Here is a 13,987-nt window from a genome sequence, read left to right as displayed (position 1 = left end):
TGTCTCCTGTTTGACCTTGGGAAAGTCACTTAAATTCCCATGCCTCAGTTTTCTCAACTATAAAATGGGGATTCAACATCTGTTCACCTGCCTCCTTAGCCTCTGAGCCCCAAGCAGGACAAGGACCTAGTGATCTTGCCTCTACCTCAGTGCTTAGTACAATGCAGCATGGCTCAGTGAAAAGAGCACGGGCTTTGGAGTCAGAGGTCATGGGTTCAAATCCCAGCTCTGCCAATTGTCAGCTGTGTGACTCTGGGTGAGTCACTACTCTGTGCCTCAGTTCCCTCATCTGTAAAATGGGGATAAAGACTGTGAGTCCCCTGTGGGACAACCTGATCACCTTGTAACCTCCCCAGTGCTTAGAACAGTGCTTTGTGCATAGTAAGCGCTTAATAAATGCCATCATTATTATTATTATTATATTGTAGGCCTTTAACAAATACCATCATCATCATCATCATCATTTAAAGGGGAGTGACCCAGCTACAGATTTTTTTTCCTCAATGGGCAATTTCTGCTTTAATCATTTGATCGCCTTAAGTCTCCAAGAACTTCCACCACCCTGTTCAAGGGGACGAGGCAACATCGTTGGATGCAACTGATCCAGGATTTGGGTCCTTTAATCACGGATTCAGGATTTTTAGGTCAAGGGTTGGGCACGGGAAAAAGTGTTATAATTATTATTGCATTTGTTAACCACTTCTGATTTATCAAACACTGTTCTAAGAGATGGTATAGATACAGGTTTACCAGGTTGGATACAGTCACTGTCCCACTTGGATTAAACAGTTTCAGTAGGAGGGAGAACAGGTTTTGAATGCCCAATTTATAGATGAGGAAACTGAGGCCCAAAGAGGTTGCGTGACTTTGCTCAAGGTTACACGGTAAGCAATTGGAACAGCCAGGATTAGAATCCAGGTCCTGTGACTTCGAGGCCTGTACTCTTCCCATTAGGCCATGCTGCTTCTCCACTGTGGCTTGTCATCAACTATCTATTATACATATTTAGACATATACCTGTGCATATTGTGGGGAGGGAGGAAAGGAAAGAGGGGGAAAAAAGATTTCTGCCGAGGTTTTCTGGATACAACCTTTAAAGCGATAGGTCTGGGAGAAGGAGATATCAAGATCAGCTTGATGAGAATGACTCTGCATTAAGGAACTACATGCTGCCCTGCAGAAAACTCCCCCTCCCTACCTCCAAAACCCATTCTTTGATAACATCTCACATAGAGAAGCAGCCTAGCCCAGTGGATAGTGTCTGCTGTGTGACCTTGGGAAACTCACTTAACTTCTCTGTGCTGCCTCAGTTACCTCACCTGTCAAATGGGGATTAAGACTGTGAATCCCACGTGGGGCTTGGACTGTGTCCAATCTGATTACTTTGCATCTACCCCAGTGCTTAGAACAGCAACAAATACGATAAAAAAGGAAACATAAGCATAATAAAATACAATATATAAGAACATTGTAGAAATATAATAAAATTTGAAATATGAGCTAAGACATACTTATCAAAGTCTGCATCGTGGAATTTTGAGCAAGGTAAGAAGAGCTGGAAAACTAAAGATACCAAACCAAACATCCTTGCATGTTCCCGAGTACATAAGAGAAATGTCAGAGTGCTGTATCAGCACCTCAGTGATCTTATTGAGAAGCAGGGTGTCTGTGGATAGACCTCGAGCCTGGGATTCAGAAGGACATGGTTTCTAAACTCTGCTCCACCCCTTCTCTGATGTGACCTTGGGCAAATCACTCCACTTTTCTGTGCCTCAATTACCTCATCTGTAAAACGGAGATTAAGACCGTCAGCCCTATGTGTAACAAGGGACTACGTTCAACCTGTCTAGCTTGTATCTACCCCAATGCTTATCACTACTACTAATAATAATTATTATGTTGTTTGTTGAGTGCTTACTATGTGCCGGGCACTGAACTAAGCTCTGGGGTGGACACAAGCAAACCAGGTTGGTCACAGTCCCTGTCACACATGGGGCTCATTGTCTCAAACCCCATTTTACAGATGAGGTAACTGAGGCACGAAAAAGAGAAGTAACTTACCCAAGGTCACAAGTGTGGAAGCTGGGATTATATCAAGGCCCTACTGAGAGCTCACCTCCTCCAGGAGGCCTTCCCAGACTGAGCCCCTTCCTTCCTCTCCCCCTCGTCCGCCTTTCCATCCCCCCCATCTTACCTCCTTCCCTTCCCCACAGCACCTGTATATATGTATATATGTTTGTACATATTTATTACTCTATTTATTTATTTATTTTACTTGTACATATCTATTCTATTTATTTTGTTAGTATGTTTGGTTTTGTTCTCTTGTCTCCCCCTTTTAGACTGTGAGCCCACTGTTGGGTAGGGACTGTCTCTATATGTTGCCAACTTGTACTTCCCAAGCGCTCAGTACAGTGCTCTGCACAAAGTAAGCGCTCAATAAATACGATTGATTGATGGATTGATGACCTTCTCAATCCCAGGACCGTGCTCTATCTACTATGCCATGCTGCTTCTTGTGAAGCACGCTTAGTATAGTGCCGAGCATATAGTAGGTGCTTAACAAATACCATTAAAAATAGGTCTCCTCAACATTAGTCATGATCTCAAGGTTCTAAATTATATAATCTTAACACATGACTTTCAGTTGAATTTTATTTTGCAAGATATTTATACCTGGGGGTCTCCGTACACCTGACAAGATAGTCCTTTCCACCTTCAGTCTTATATCTATGTTCCCCAAGTGACTTTAAAATTTTAATTAAAGCTCATTCTTTATATACACCTGTTTATGATTAGGACTAAATTATACTTTAGCACATGCTACTGTAAACTATTTTGTATAGATTCCTTAAACCAACCTCTTACCTGCCAGTGTCTGTGTGTTTTATGATGGACAATAAAAATCAAGGGTTTACTATTTACTGTATAATTTTACTTAGTACAAACACATTAACTTGATCTCTCAAAGCAGGTACTCTATAACAATAAAAATCTATTATCTGCCCTCATAGGAATATTTCAAATATGTATTCCTACATATATATCTATATATACAGATATCTACATATATATAATTTTATCTATGGAGGCATTTATGTGAAATGCATGCATAAAACAAAATTACTCTGGTTTCTGGTCTACATGATAAATTCAAACATGCTGAATATGGTATACAAGTGAACACATATATATTTCCCTCTCAAATTGATGATGACAGGGTAGGGGCCTGGGAGTCACGAGGTTTGCTGCCGTTTGCTGCATGCGGACAGGGTAGGGGCCTGGGAGTCACAAGGTTTGCTGCCATTTGGTTCTCCCCCTTTTAGACTGTGAGCCCACTGTTGGGTAGGGACTGTGTCTATATGTTTCCAATTTGTACTTCCCAAGCGCTTAGTACAGTGCTCTGCACATAGGAAGCACTCAATAAATACGATTGATGATGACAGGGTAGGGGCCTGGGAGTCACAAGGTTTGCTGCCATTTATCTGCTGCATGGGGACAGGGTAGGGGCCTGGGAGTCACAAGGTTTGCTGCCATTTGATTATGTTCTCTGTCTCCCCGTTTTAGACTGTGAGCCCACTGTTGGGTAGGGACTGTCTCTATATGTTGCCAATTTGTAATTCCCAAGCGCTTAGTACAGTGCTGTGCACATAGTAAGCGCTCAATAAATACGACTGATGATGACAGGATAGGGGCCTGGGAGTCACAACGTTTGCTGCCGTTTGTCTGCTGCATGGGGACAGGGTAGAAGGACTGGGAGTCACAAGGTTTGCTGCCATTTGTCTGCTGTGTAGGGACAGGGTAGGGGCCTGGGAGTCACAAGGTTTGCTGCCATTTGGTTTTGTTCTCTGTCTCCCCCTTTTAGACTGTGAGCCCACTGCTGGGTAGGGACTGTCTCTATATGTTGCCAAATTGAACTTCCCAAGCGCTTAGTACAGTGCTCTGCACATAGTAAGCACTCAATAAATACGATTGATGATGACAGGGTAGGGGCCTGGGAGTCACAAGGTTTGCTGCCATTTGGTTTTGTTCTCTGTCTCCCCCTTTTAGACTGTTAGCCCACTGCTGGGTAGGGACTGTCTCTATATGTTGCCAAATTGAACTTCCCAAGCGCTTAGTACAGTGCTCTGCACATAGTAAGTGCTCAATAAATACGATTGATGATGACAGGGTAGGGGCCTGGGAGTCACAAGGTTTGCTGCCATTTATCTGCTGCATGGGGACTGGATAGGGGGCCTGGGAGTCACAAGGTTTGCTGCCATTTGGTTTTGTTCTCTGTCTCCCCCTTTTAGACTGTTAGCCCACTGCTGGGTAGGGACTGTCTCTATATGTTGCCAAATTGAACTTCCCAAGCGCTTAGTACAGTGCTCTGCACATAGTAAGTGCTCAATAAATACGATTGATGATGACAGGGTAGGGGCCTGGGAGTCACAAGGTTTGCTGCCGTTTGTCTGCTGCATGGGGACAGGGTTGGGGCCTGGGAGTCACAAGGTTTGCTGCCGTTTGTCTGCTGCATGGGGACAGGGTAGGGGCCTGGGAGTCAAAAGGTTTCCTGCCATTTGGTTTTGTTCTCTGTCTCCCCCTTTTAGACTGTGAGCCCACTGTTGGGTAGGGACTGTCTCTACATGATGCCAATTTGTACTTTGCAAGCGCTTAGTACAGTGCTCTGCACATAGTAAGCGCTCAATAAATACGATTGATGATGACAGGGTAGGGGCGTGGGAGTCACAAGGTTTGCTGCCACTTGTATGCTCCATGGGGACGGGGTAGGGGTCTGGGAGTCACAAGTTTTGCTGCCATTTGGTTTTGTTCTCTGTCTCCCCCTTTTAGACTGTGAGCCCACTGCTGGGTAGGGACTGTCTCTATATGTTGCCAAATTGAACTTCCCAAATGCTTAGTACAGTGCTCTGCACATAGTAAGCGCTCAATAAATACGATTGATGATGACAGGGTAGGGGCCTGGGAGTCACAAGGTTTGCTGCCATTTGTCTGCTGCATGGGGAGAGGGTAGGGGCCTGGGAGTCACAAGGTTTGCTGCCATTTGTCTGCTGCGTAGGGACAGGGTAGGGGCCTTGGAGTCATAAGGTTTGCCGCCATTTGGTTTTGTTCTCTGTCTCCCCCTTTTAGACTGTGAGCCCACTGTTGGGTAGGGACTGTCTCTACATGATGCCAATTTGTACTTCCCAAGCGCTTAGTACAGTGCTCTGCACATAGTAAGCGCTCAATAAATACAATTGATGAGGACAGGGTAGGGGCCTGGGAGTCACAAGGTTTGCTGCCATTTGGTTTTGTTCTCTGTCTCCCCCTTTTAGACTGTGAGCCCACGGTTGGGTAGCGACTGTCTCTATATGTTGCCAATTTGTACTTCCCAAGCGCTTAGTACAGTGTTCTGCACATAGAAAGGGCTCAATAAATACGATTGATGAGGACAGGGTAGGGGCCTGGGAGTCACAAGGTTTGCTGCCGTTTGTCTGCTGCATGGGGACAGGGTTGGGGCCTGGGAGTCACAAGGTTTGCTGCCATTTGGTTTTGCTCTCTGTCTTCCCCTTTTAGACTGTGAGCCCACTGTTGGGTAGGGACGGTCTCTATATGTTGCCAATTTGTACTTCCCAAGCGCTTAGTACAGTGCCCTGCACATACTAAGCGCTCAGTAAATACGATTGATGATAGGGTACGGGCCTGAGAATCACAAGGTTTGCTGCCATTTGTCTGCTGCATAGTGACAGGATAGGGGCCTGGGAGTCACAAGGTTTGCTGCCGTTTGTCTGCTGCATGGGGACAGGGTAGGGGCCTGGGAGTCACAAGGTTTACTGCCATTTATCTGCTGCATGGGGACAGGGTAGGGGCCTGGGAGTCACAAGGTTTCCTGCCAATTGGTTTTGTTCTCTGTCTCCCCCTCTTAGACTGTGAGCCCACTGTTGGGTAGGGACTGTCTCTATATGTTGACAATTTGTACTTCCCAAGCGCTTAGTACAGTGCTCTGCACATAGTAAGCGCTCAATAAATACGATTGATGAGGACAGGGTAGGGGCCTGGGAGTCACAAGGTTTGCTGCCATTTGTCTGCTGCGTAGGGACAGGGTAGGGGCCTGGGAGTCACAAGTTTTGCTGCCATCTGGTTTTGTTCTCTGTCTCCCCCTTTTAGACTGTGAGCCCACTGTTGGGTAGGGACGGTCTCTATATGTTGCCAATTTGTACTTCCCAAGCGCTTAGTACAGTGCTCTGCACATAGTAAGCGCTCAATAAATACGATTGATGAGGACAGGGTAGGGGCCTGGGAGTCACAAGGTTTGCTGCCATTTGGTTTTGTTCTCTGTCTCCCCCTTTTAGACTGTGAGCCCACGGTTGGGTAGCGACTGTCTCTATATGTTGCCAATTTGTACTTCCCAAGCGCTTAGTACAGTGTTCTGCACATAGAAAGGGCTCAATAAATACGATTGATGATGACAGGGTAGGGGCCTGGGAGTCACAAGGTTTGCTGCCGTTTGTCTGCTGCATGGGGACAGGGTTGGGGCCTGGGAGTCACAAGGTTTGCTGCCGTTTGTCTGCTGCATGGGGACAGGGTAGGGGCCTGGGAGTCACAAGGTTTGCTGCCATTTGGTTTTGTTCTCTGTCTCCCCCTTTTAGACTGTGAGCCCACTGTTGGGTAGGGACTGTCTCTATATGTTGCCAATTTGTACTTTGCAAGCGCTTAGTACAGTGCTCTGCACATAGTAAGCGCTCAATAAATACGATTGATGATGACAGGGTAGGGGCCTGGGAGTCACAAGGTTTGCTGCCATTTGGTTTTGTTCTCTGATTTCCCCTTTTAGACTGTGAGCCCACTGTTGGGTAGGGACTGTCTCTACATGGTGCCAATTTGTACTTCCCAAGCGCTTAGTTCAGTGCTCTGCACATAGTAAGAGCTCAATAAATACGATTGATGATGAAATAACTGTGATAATTTAAGGCAGATGAAACAACTTTAATCTGCAAAGGATCTCAAACCTTGTTTCAGAATTCCTACTGTTCTTACCAACCAAACTTTTTCTAGAACTGCTAACCATACCCAAATTGATTGAATTTCATTGTTCATTTCCCTGGGTGTCTCGGGAATTGTGGGCAGGGATCCGGTCTACCAACTGTACCGTATTGTATTCTCTCAGGCAATTAGTGCAAATGCTCTGCACCGAGGAACCCTCTTTGCTGAATGAATATCATTGATTGATTGAAAGATTGATTGAGGGGGAATAAATACCCCTCCACACACACCCCTCATGGCATCTCTTGGGACATTAAACTTGATAGAGCCAAATAAACCTCCTTATTCTCCCTCCTAAAACCCTACCTCTCCCTAACATTTCTAAAGCAGTTGGTGCAAAACCAGCCTCCTTTTCTCCAAAGGGGGAATATCCATGTCACTGAGACAGTACTGAAGTTCATGGTGACCAGAAAGATAACCAGAATTTTAGAGAGGAGGGGAAGCAAAGTTTTTTTCTCTCACTGTCTCTTTCTATTTATCTTTCTGTTTCCCATTATCTTTCTGTCTCTCTTTTCACTTCCTTTCTTTGTCTCTTTCACTGTGATTCTTGCTGTCCCTCTAGGTCTCTCTCTCTCTCTCTTTACCTTTACTCTATCTCTCCTCCCTCTCTCTGTCTCTGTACCCCTTTCTCTATCTCTCCTCCCTCTGTCTCTGTCTCTCAATCTCTATCACCTTTTCTCTATCTTTCCCTATTTCTGCTGATCCATAAACTTTCTTCAGTGTCTTTAAAACCCAACTAACTGCCCACCCCTTAGTTAGAGGCTGCAGTTGTACTTTTTCTGTAACTTTTAATTCTGTCTTCATGTAGACGATGGAAAATCTCCCCTCCACTTTCTTGCAAGACAGTCCTAATGAAGCTTTGCCATCCATAGCTTCTTAGTCTTGATCTGGGACTCCTGAGGATATTTTCAGTGATTTAGTGAAAACAGCGGAGGACTGGGAGCCAGCAACCTGGATTTCGCATTCGGTTCTGCCACTGACTTGCTGTGTGACTTTGGGGAAATTACTAGACCTCTCTGTGCCCTAGTTATCTCCTTCATGGAGTAGGGATAAGATCTCTTTTTCCTTACCGCCTAGTGTCCCTTCCTGCCTTACGTGGGGCAGGAGTTGTGTAAGATTAATTACCTTAGAATCCGTGCCAAGGCTTATCATAATGCTTAGAATATAATAAGCTCTTGTTGAATGCATACTAAATAAATAAAATAGAGCTTGGACAGATACACTCCTCCAGAGGAGTACAAAGCTAGCAAGAATGGGTTCTTTCCAAGCCCTTCTCTTCTACTTAAACTCATGTTATTATTTTGCCCTAGGAATCTTATGGATGATGTGTTTGGTACATGTGATTACCTACAGCAGAGTATAGCTTTCTTCTGGCAGGACACAGAATGAACCCCTCACTAGACAGTCATTCATTCATTCTATCATATTTATTGAGTGCTTACTGTGTGCAGGGCACTGTACTAAGCACTTGGAAAGTACAGTTCAGCAATAAAGAGAGACAATCCCTGCCCACACCGGGCTACAATCACTCAATCAATCCATCCATCAATTGTATTTGTTGAGTGCCTACTATAACACTGAACTAAGTTCCTGGGAGAGTATGATCCAACAGAATTAGCAGATACATTCCCTGCCTACAGTGAACTTACAGTCAGTTTAGTTACTTCCAAATTTGGGAGAAAATCAGTCCTGAGTGCTCAGCCTATTGGGAGGTACTCTTCTAAAGGGATTGTTCAAAATCCATGATTTACCTTTTTCGGAAGCAGCAACGGTGATGTTGTGCCACGGTGTTTCTTCCCGGTCAAGGACCTTTGTTGTCTTAATGGTGCCAGTGTTGGCATCAATGCTGAAATATCTATCTTCTTCTGGGTTGTGCTCTATGAAATACCTGCAGAAGAATTGAAAGGATTATTAAGGGTGAAATGCACACCATTCTTCACACTGGCGGCAATAAGCATCGAGGAATGGAGAGGTTAAATGTGAAATCCACAAAGTCTCCATGGTGTAAAAAGAACCACTATGGAGCAGGATTTCAAAATTAAGTTCCCTTCTACTGACATTATACTTGTCTCCTAAGTACAATTACTTTTAGTTATACGAGGATCAATTTCCCTGGGAGGACAGGAGTCTAACTCTATTTAAAGAATGGAAGGGAGAAGTCTCTCACAGTTTTCCCCATCCAGATTACTCATGGGTGAACAATTCGTCCACTGTTTGTAGGTGATGAGTTCTTGGTTTCATCTAACAGTTCTATTTCTTGAGCAGCTAGCACACACTGAGCACTACGCGAGAGCTTATGACTGAGAATTGAACCACGTATAAATTGTTCACGGCCACTTTCTGCTGAGTGACCTTGAGCAAGTCACTTAATATCTCTGTGTCTGTTACCGCATCTGCAAAATGGGGATTAAGACTGTGAGCCCCACCCAGGACATGGACTGTGTCCAATCTGATTAGCTTGTATCTACCCCAGGTCTTACAGTAGTATCTGGAACTGAGTGCGTGCTTAGCAAATAGCGTAAAAACAAGCAGCAGAAGATGCAGTGTGCCTAGGGGAAAGAGCACAGGCCTGGGAATCAGACGTCCTGTGTCGAACCACAGCTTCATCGCTTGCTTGTTGTTGACCTTGGACAAGTCATTTCACTTTTCTGGGCCTCAGTTTCTTCATCCATAAAATGTGGATGAAACACCTATCCTTCCAACTCCTTCGACTGTGAGCCTTAATAATAATAATAGTTATTATTATTATTAGATAGGAGAGTAAGGTACAGTGAGGATGTTTGTGTAGGACCTTGGCATCCCCAGATGACCCCATGGACCCCTCAGTCAATCACATTTGTTGAGTGCTCAATAATAATAATAATGATAATAATAATAACAACAATAATAATGGTATTTGTTAAGCACTTACTATGTACCAAGCATTGTTCTAAGTGCTGGGGTAGATACAAGGTAATCAGGTTGTCTCACATGGATCTCACAGTCTGAATCTCCATTTTACATATGAGGTAACAGGCACAGAGAAGTTAAGTGGCTTGCCCAAGGTCACACAGCAGACAAGTGGCAGAGTCAGGAACTGAAAAGTTGCCCCTGCTTAGATCCTGGGAGCATCCAAGATCAATCAATAAAGCAGTCTTTTATGAAGCCCTTACTATGTGCTGAGCACTGTACTCAGAGCTTTGGAGGGATAGCTCTTTGTTCATTAAATGTAAACCTATATTTATCCCTAAGGGTTGATGTTTACCATATTTTCTGAGCAGTAGATGGTGGTTTAATTTAGTAATTTACCAATAAATATTTATTGAGCACTTACTATGTGCAGCACTGTACTAAGTGCTTGGGAGAGTACAATACAACAATAAACAGACACATTCCCTCAAGGAAAGCATTCCCCTTCATACTACCAAAAAATGGTGGGAATCAGAGCTATTTGCTTCAGCAGGAGAGGAATTTCCTTTGAGAAGAGATTTTATGAGAAGAGATGTTCCCGCAAATGATAGCAAAAGAAAGGAGGCATTTGCACCCCCCTGAAGACTCTTTGTTGGGCTGGGAACTAAGGGGAAGAGTCTGGGAATAATAATGATAGTAAAAATAATGATGGAATTTATTAAGCTCTTACTATGTGCGAAGCACTGTTCTGAGCACTGGGGGGATACTAGGTGATCAGGTTGTCCCACGTGGGGCTCACAGTCTACATCCCCATTTTACAGATGAGATAACTGAGGCTCAGAGAAGTTAAGTGATTTGCCCAAGGTCACACAGCAGACATATGGCAGAGCCAGGATTAGAACCCATGACCTCTGACTCCCAAGCCCGTGCTCTTTCCACTGAGCCACGCTGCTTCTCTGAAAAGTCTGGGAAGCATTTGGATTCCTTTGGCTTTAAAAAGCACAAGACTTGGCTGTACAAGTGTGGGTGGATCCACCAGATTATACCGGGATGGTGACCCAGTCATGTGGGGCCAGTGGGTCTTTTTTAATAAAGAGCACCTGTTGCGGGGGGGTTGGGGTTTTTTGTTGGGGGTGGTGGTGGTGGTGATGGGGTGTGCGTGTGTGTATGTATTTAAACATTTAAGGTATTGTTAAGCACTTCCTCTGTGTCAGGCACTGTACTGAGAATCGGGATCAATATAAGCTAATCAGTTTGGACACATTCATGTCCCACATGGGGCTCAAAATCTTAATCTCCATTTTACAGATGAGGTGACTGAGGCAAAGACAATAAGTGACTTGCCCAAGGCCACACAGCAGATGAGTGGAAGAGTTGGGAATAGAACCTAAGTCCTTCTGAATCCCAGGCCTGTGCTCTACCCAATGGATTGGCTGACTTCTCTGTCAAGGCGAGGGCAGGAATGTGAAGACCAAGAGCTCAAACAGCAGCATATGGTGTCCTGCAGCAACAGGTTCCCTTCCATTACTGTCACTGTGGTTACAGACAGCACTGCAATAATGATAACGATGATGATAAGATTGATAATAATAATAATAGTGATAACCTGAAGCACTTGTTATGTGTCAAGCACTGTACGAAGTGCTGTGGTAGACACAAAAGAAGCAGATATCTCACTGTCTCTGAGCCTCAAGGGGCTCACAGTCTAAGGAGGAATGATAACAGGTATTTTATCCCAGTTTCACCATGAGGTAACACAGGCACAGATGACGTAAGTGACTTGCCCAAGGTCAGACAACAGGTATGTGGCAGGAATTGAACCCAAATTCTGAATCCCAGGTCCATGGTCTCCCCTAGACCACAGTGTGCTTTTCACAAGTCACCAACAATACCACTGCTTTCCCACTATGGTCTGATTTTTTTGAGTGGTGGGATCCAACACCTGAGAAAAAGCTTGGCTCCACTGGAGAGTACATAGGCCTGTGAGTCTGAGAACCCAGATTCTAATCCCGGCTCCATCATCGAGGTGTGTTATGTGTCCTTGGGCAAGCCACTTAATATCTCTATGCCTCAGGTACCTCTCACCTGATCAAGACTGTTAGCCCCTTGTGAGACATGGCTGTGTCCAAACCAATTATCCTCTATCTACCCCACTGCTTAGTACAATGCCTGGCACCTACTAAGCATCTAACAAATGACATAAAGAACAAAACCAGCAAACAAAAAAAAGTAGGAAAAGGAGGAGGAAGAGGACAAGGGCAAAGATCAGGATGAGAATGAGGATGAGGACGTTGAGGAGGAAGAGGATGAGAAAGAGGAGGATGAGGAGGAGGATGATGAAAAGGAGGAGGACAAGGATGGAGGAGAAAGAGGACAAGAAGGAGAAGGAGATGGAAAAGAATTCTGATACTTGAAGGACTTATCATGTGCCAAGTACTGTACTAAGAGCTATGGTGGAGCCAAAATAACCCAATTGGAGGCAGCCCTTGCCACAGGAGACTCACAGTTGAGAGAATAGGGAGAATGGATGTCTTATCTTCACCGCAATGTGTACAGGAGAAAAGCTGGCTCAAGAACCCATGCACCCATAAATTCCCTGAGCTAGACAGAACCATTCATAGCTTTGGACGCTTTGTCTACTGTATATGCCCACTGAGGTTCACCCACCATAAGGAGCTTTGAGAAAAAACACATCCAAAACCCTCATCTCTCCTCCTGCCTATAACTTCTTCATTGTGAAATCAAGGACTTGTGGGCAAAAATTCCAGGATGGGAGAAGAGGCAGGCCTGAACCCAGAGACCCCATGTTACCCTGGAGCCTCTCTCATTCCTGTCTGTCTTAATGTTCATACCAATGTCCTAATGTTCAGACCAAACATCTAAGGCCAAATTCATCCAACCAGTTTTCTAAGATCCAGTCTTAGTATAGATAATTGCAAAACACACAGAGCTACCATGGATCAACTTGAAATTACTCATCATTTGTGTAAATCTGAAACCTCAGGTTTCTTCCACTTCAGCTCAGCAAGAATTATGGATTATAGATTTCATGTAGTTTAATAAAATTTTATGCTCATCTAAACCTGCTACATGAAAAAATCAGTAACTTCACAGCCGTTTGCCTAGAGACTTGATTGCGTGGAAAATAAAAATCCTGTCCTTTATTTGCACAATGGACAGTCACAGATTTTAAGTATGGGAAGTGGCGTAATTTTTGAAACACAGATAAAAATAAGAGCTATTTGTCTAAGTTTTACTCACTATAATCAATAGGTGAGGTGACATTTAATCAATATGGAACTCTAGGGATAACTCCTCAGCTTGGCCCAAACCCTAGATAAGAAACAGTCACCCTACGACAATCCATCTAAGGTTCATTAAAGGGTTTAAGGTTCCCCTGGACGACTTTGGGGATTTAATTAATTCCACAACACTTCCTCAGAAAGAATCGTAAGCCATAAGGGCCATTTCTCCCCCTAGGAAGTCGTATATTACACTTAATAAAATAAGCATATGTATTTTTACAGTGGAAGAAATCGAGGAAGGCTTTTTCCGAGTTTGCTGTCTCCCAGTAACATCCAATTCTCAGCTACAGGAATCAACTCTCAGTGTGAACGTTATAGTTTGGGCCAAATCTATTGTTCCTTTGATAATTGATTGTGATAATGAAGGGCCTACTCGGTGCAGAGCACTGTTTTAAGTGATAGGAAAAGAGAGCACCAGTAAAAATCTACTCCCTTCTACTTGGACTGTGAGCCTCTTGTCAGACAGGGATTATGTCCAACCTGATTATCTTGAATCTGTCACAGTTTTCAGTACCGTGCTTGGCATATAGTAGCACTTAACAAATACCATGAAAAACACAGGTCAGTCAAATTCAAATAAATGCGATAAGATATGTATGTTAATCATGTGGTCCACTTAGTAATAATAATAATAATGATGGTATTTGTTAAGTGCTTACTACATGCAAAGCACTGTTCTAAGTGCTGGGGAGGTTACAAGGTGATCAGGTTGTCCCCGGGGGGGCTCACAATTTTAATCCCCATTTTACAGATGAGGTAACTGAGGCCCACAG

At 44.1% G+C, this 13,987-nt stretch overlaps 1 protein-coding gene across 3 annotated transcripts in view; it reads right to left on the bottom strand.

The window, feature by feature from the left end:
• Positions 1–13,987, bottom strand: part of CDH18 (cadherin 18) — a 452,445-nt gene that overhangs the window by 25,671 nt on the left and 412,787 nt on the right. For all 3 annotated transcript variants that reach the window (XM_038770457.1, XM_038770455.1, XM_038770458.1), the window contains one exon: positions 8,772–8,908. In XM_038770457.1, coding sequence (XP_038626385.1) covers positions 8,772–8,908 — 137 coding nt within the window. The remainder of the gene's footprint in view (positions 1–8,771; positions 8,909–13,987) is intronic.

This window comes from Tachyglossus aculeatus, chromosome X3 (genome assembly GCF_015852505.1).
Source record: "Tachyglossus aculeatus isolate mTacAcu1 chromosome X3, mTacAcu1.pri, whole genome shotgun sequence".
NCBI classification, from domain to species: domain Eukaryota; kingdom Metazoa; phylum Chordata; class Mammalia; order Monotremata; family Tachyglossidae; genus Tachyglossus; species Tachyglossus aculeatus.
Note: the sequence above shows the minus strand (reverse complement) of the source record. Positions and strands in the feature narration are given on the sequence as shown.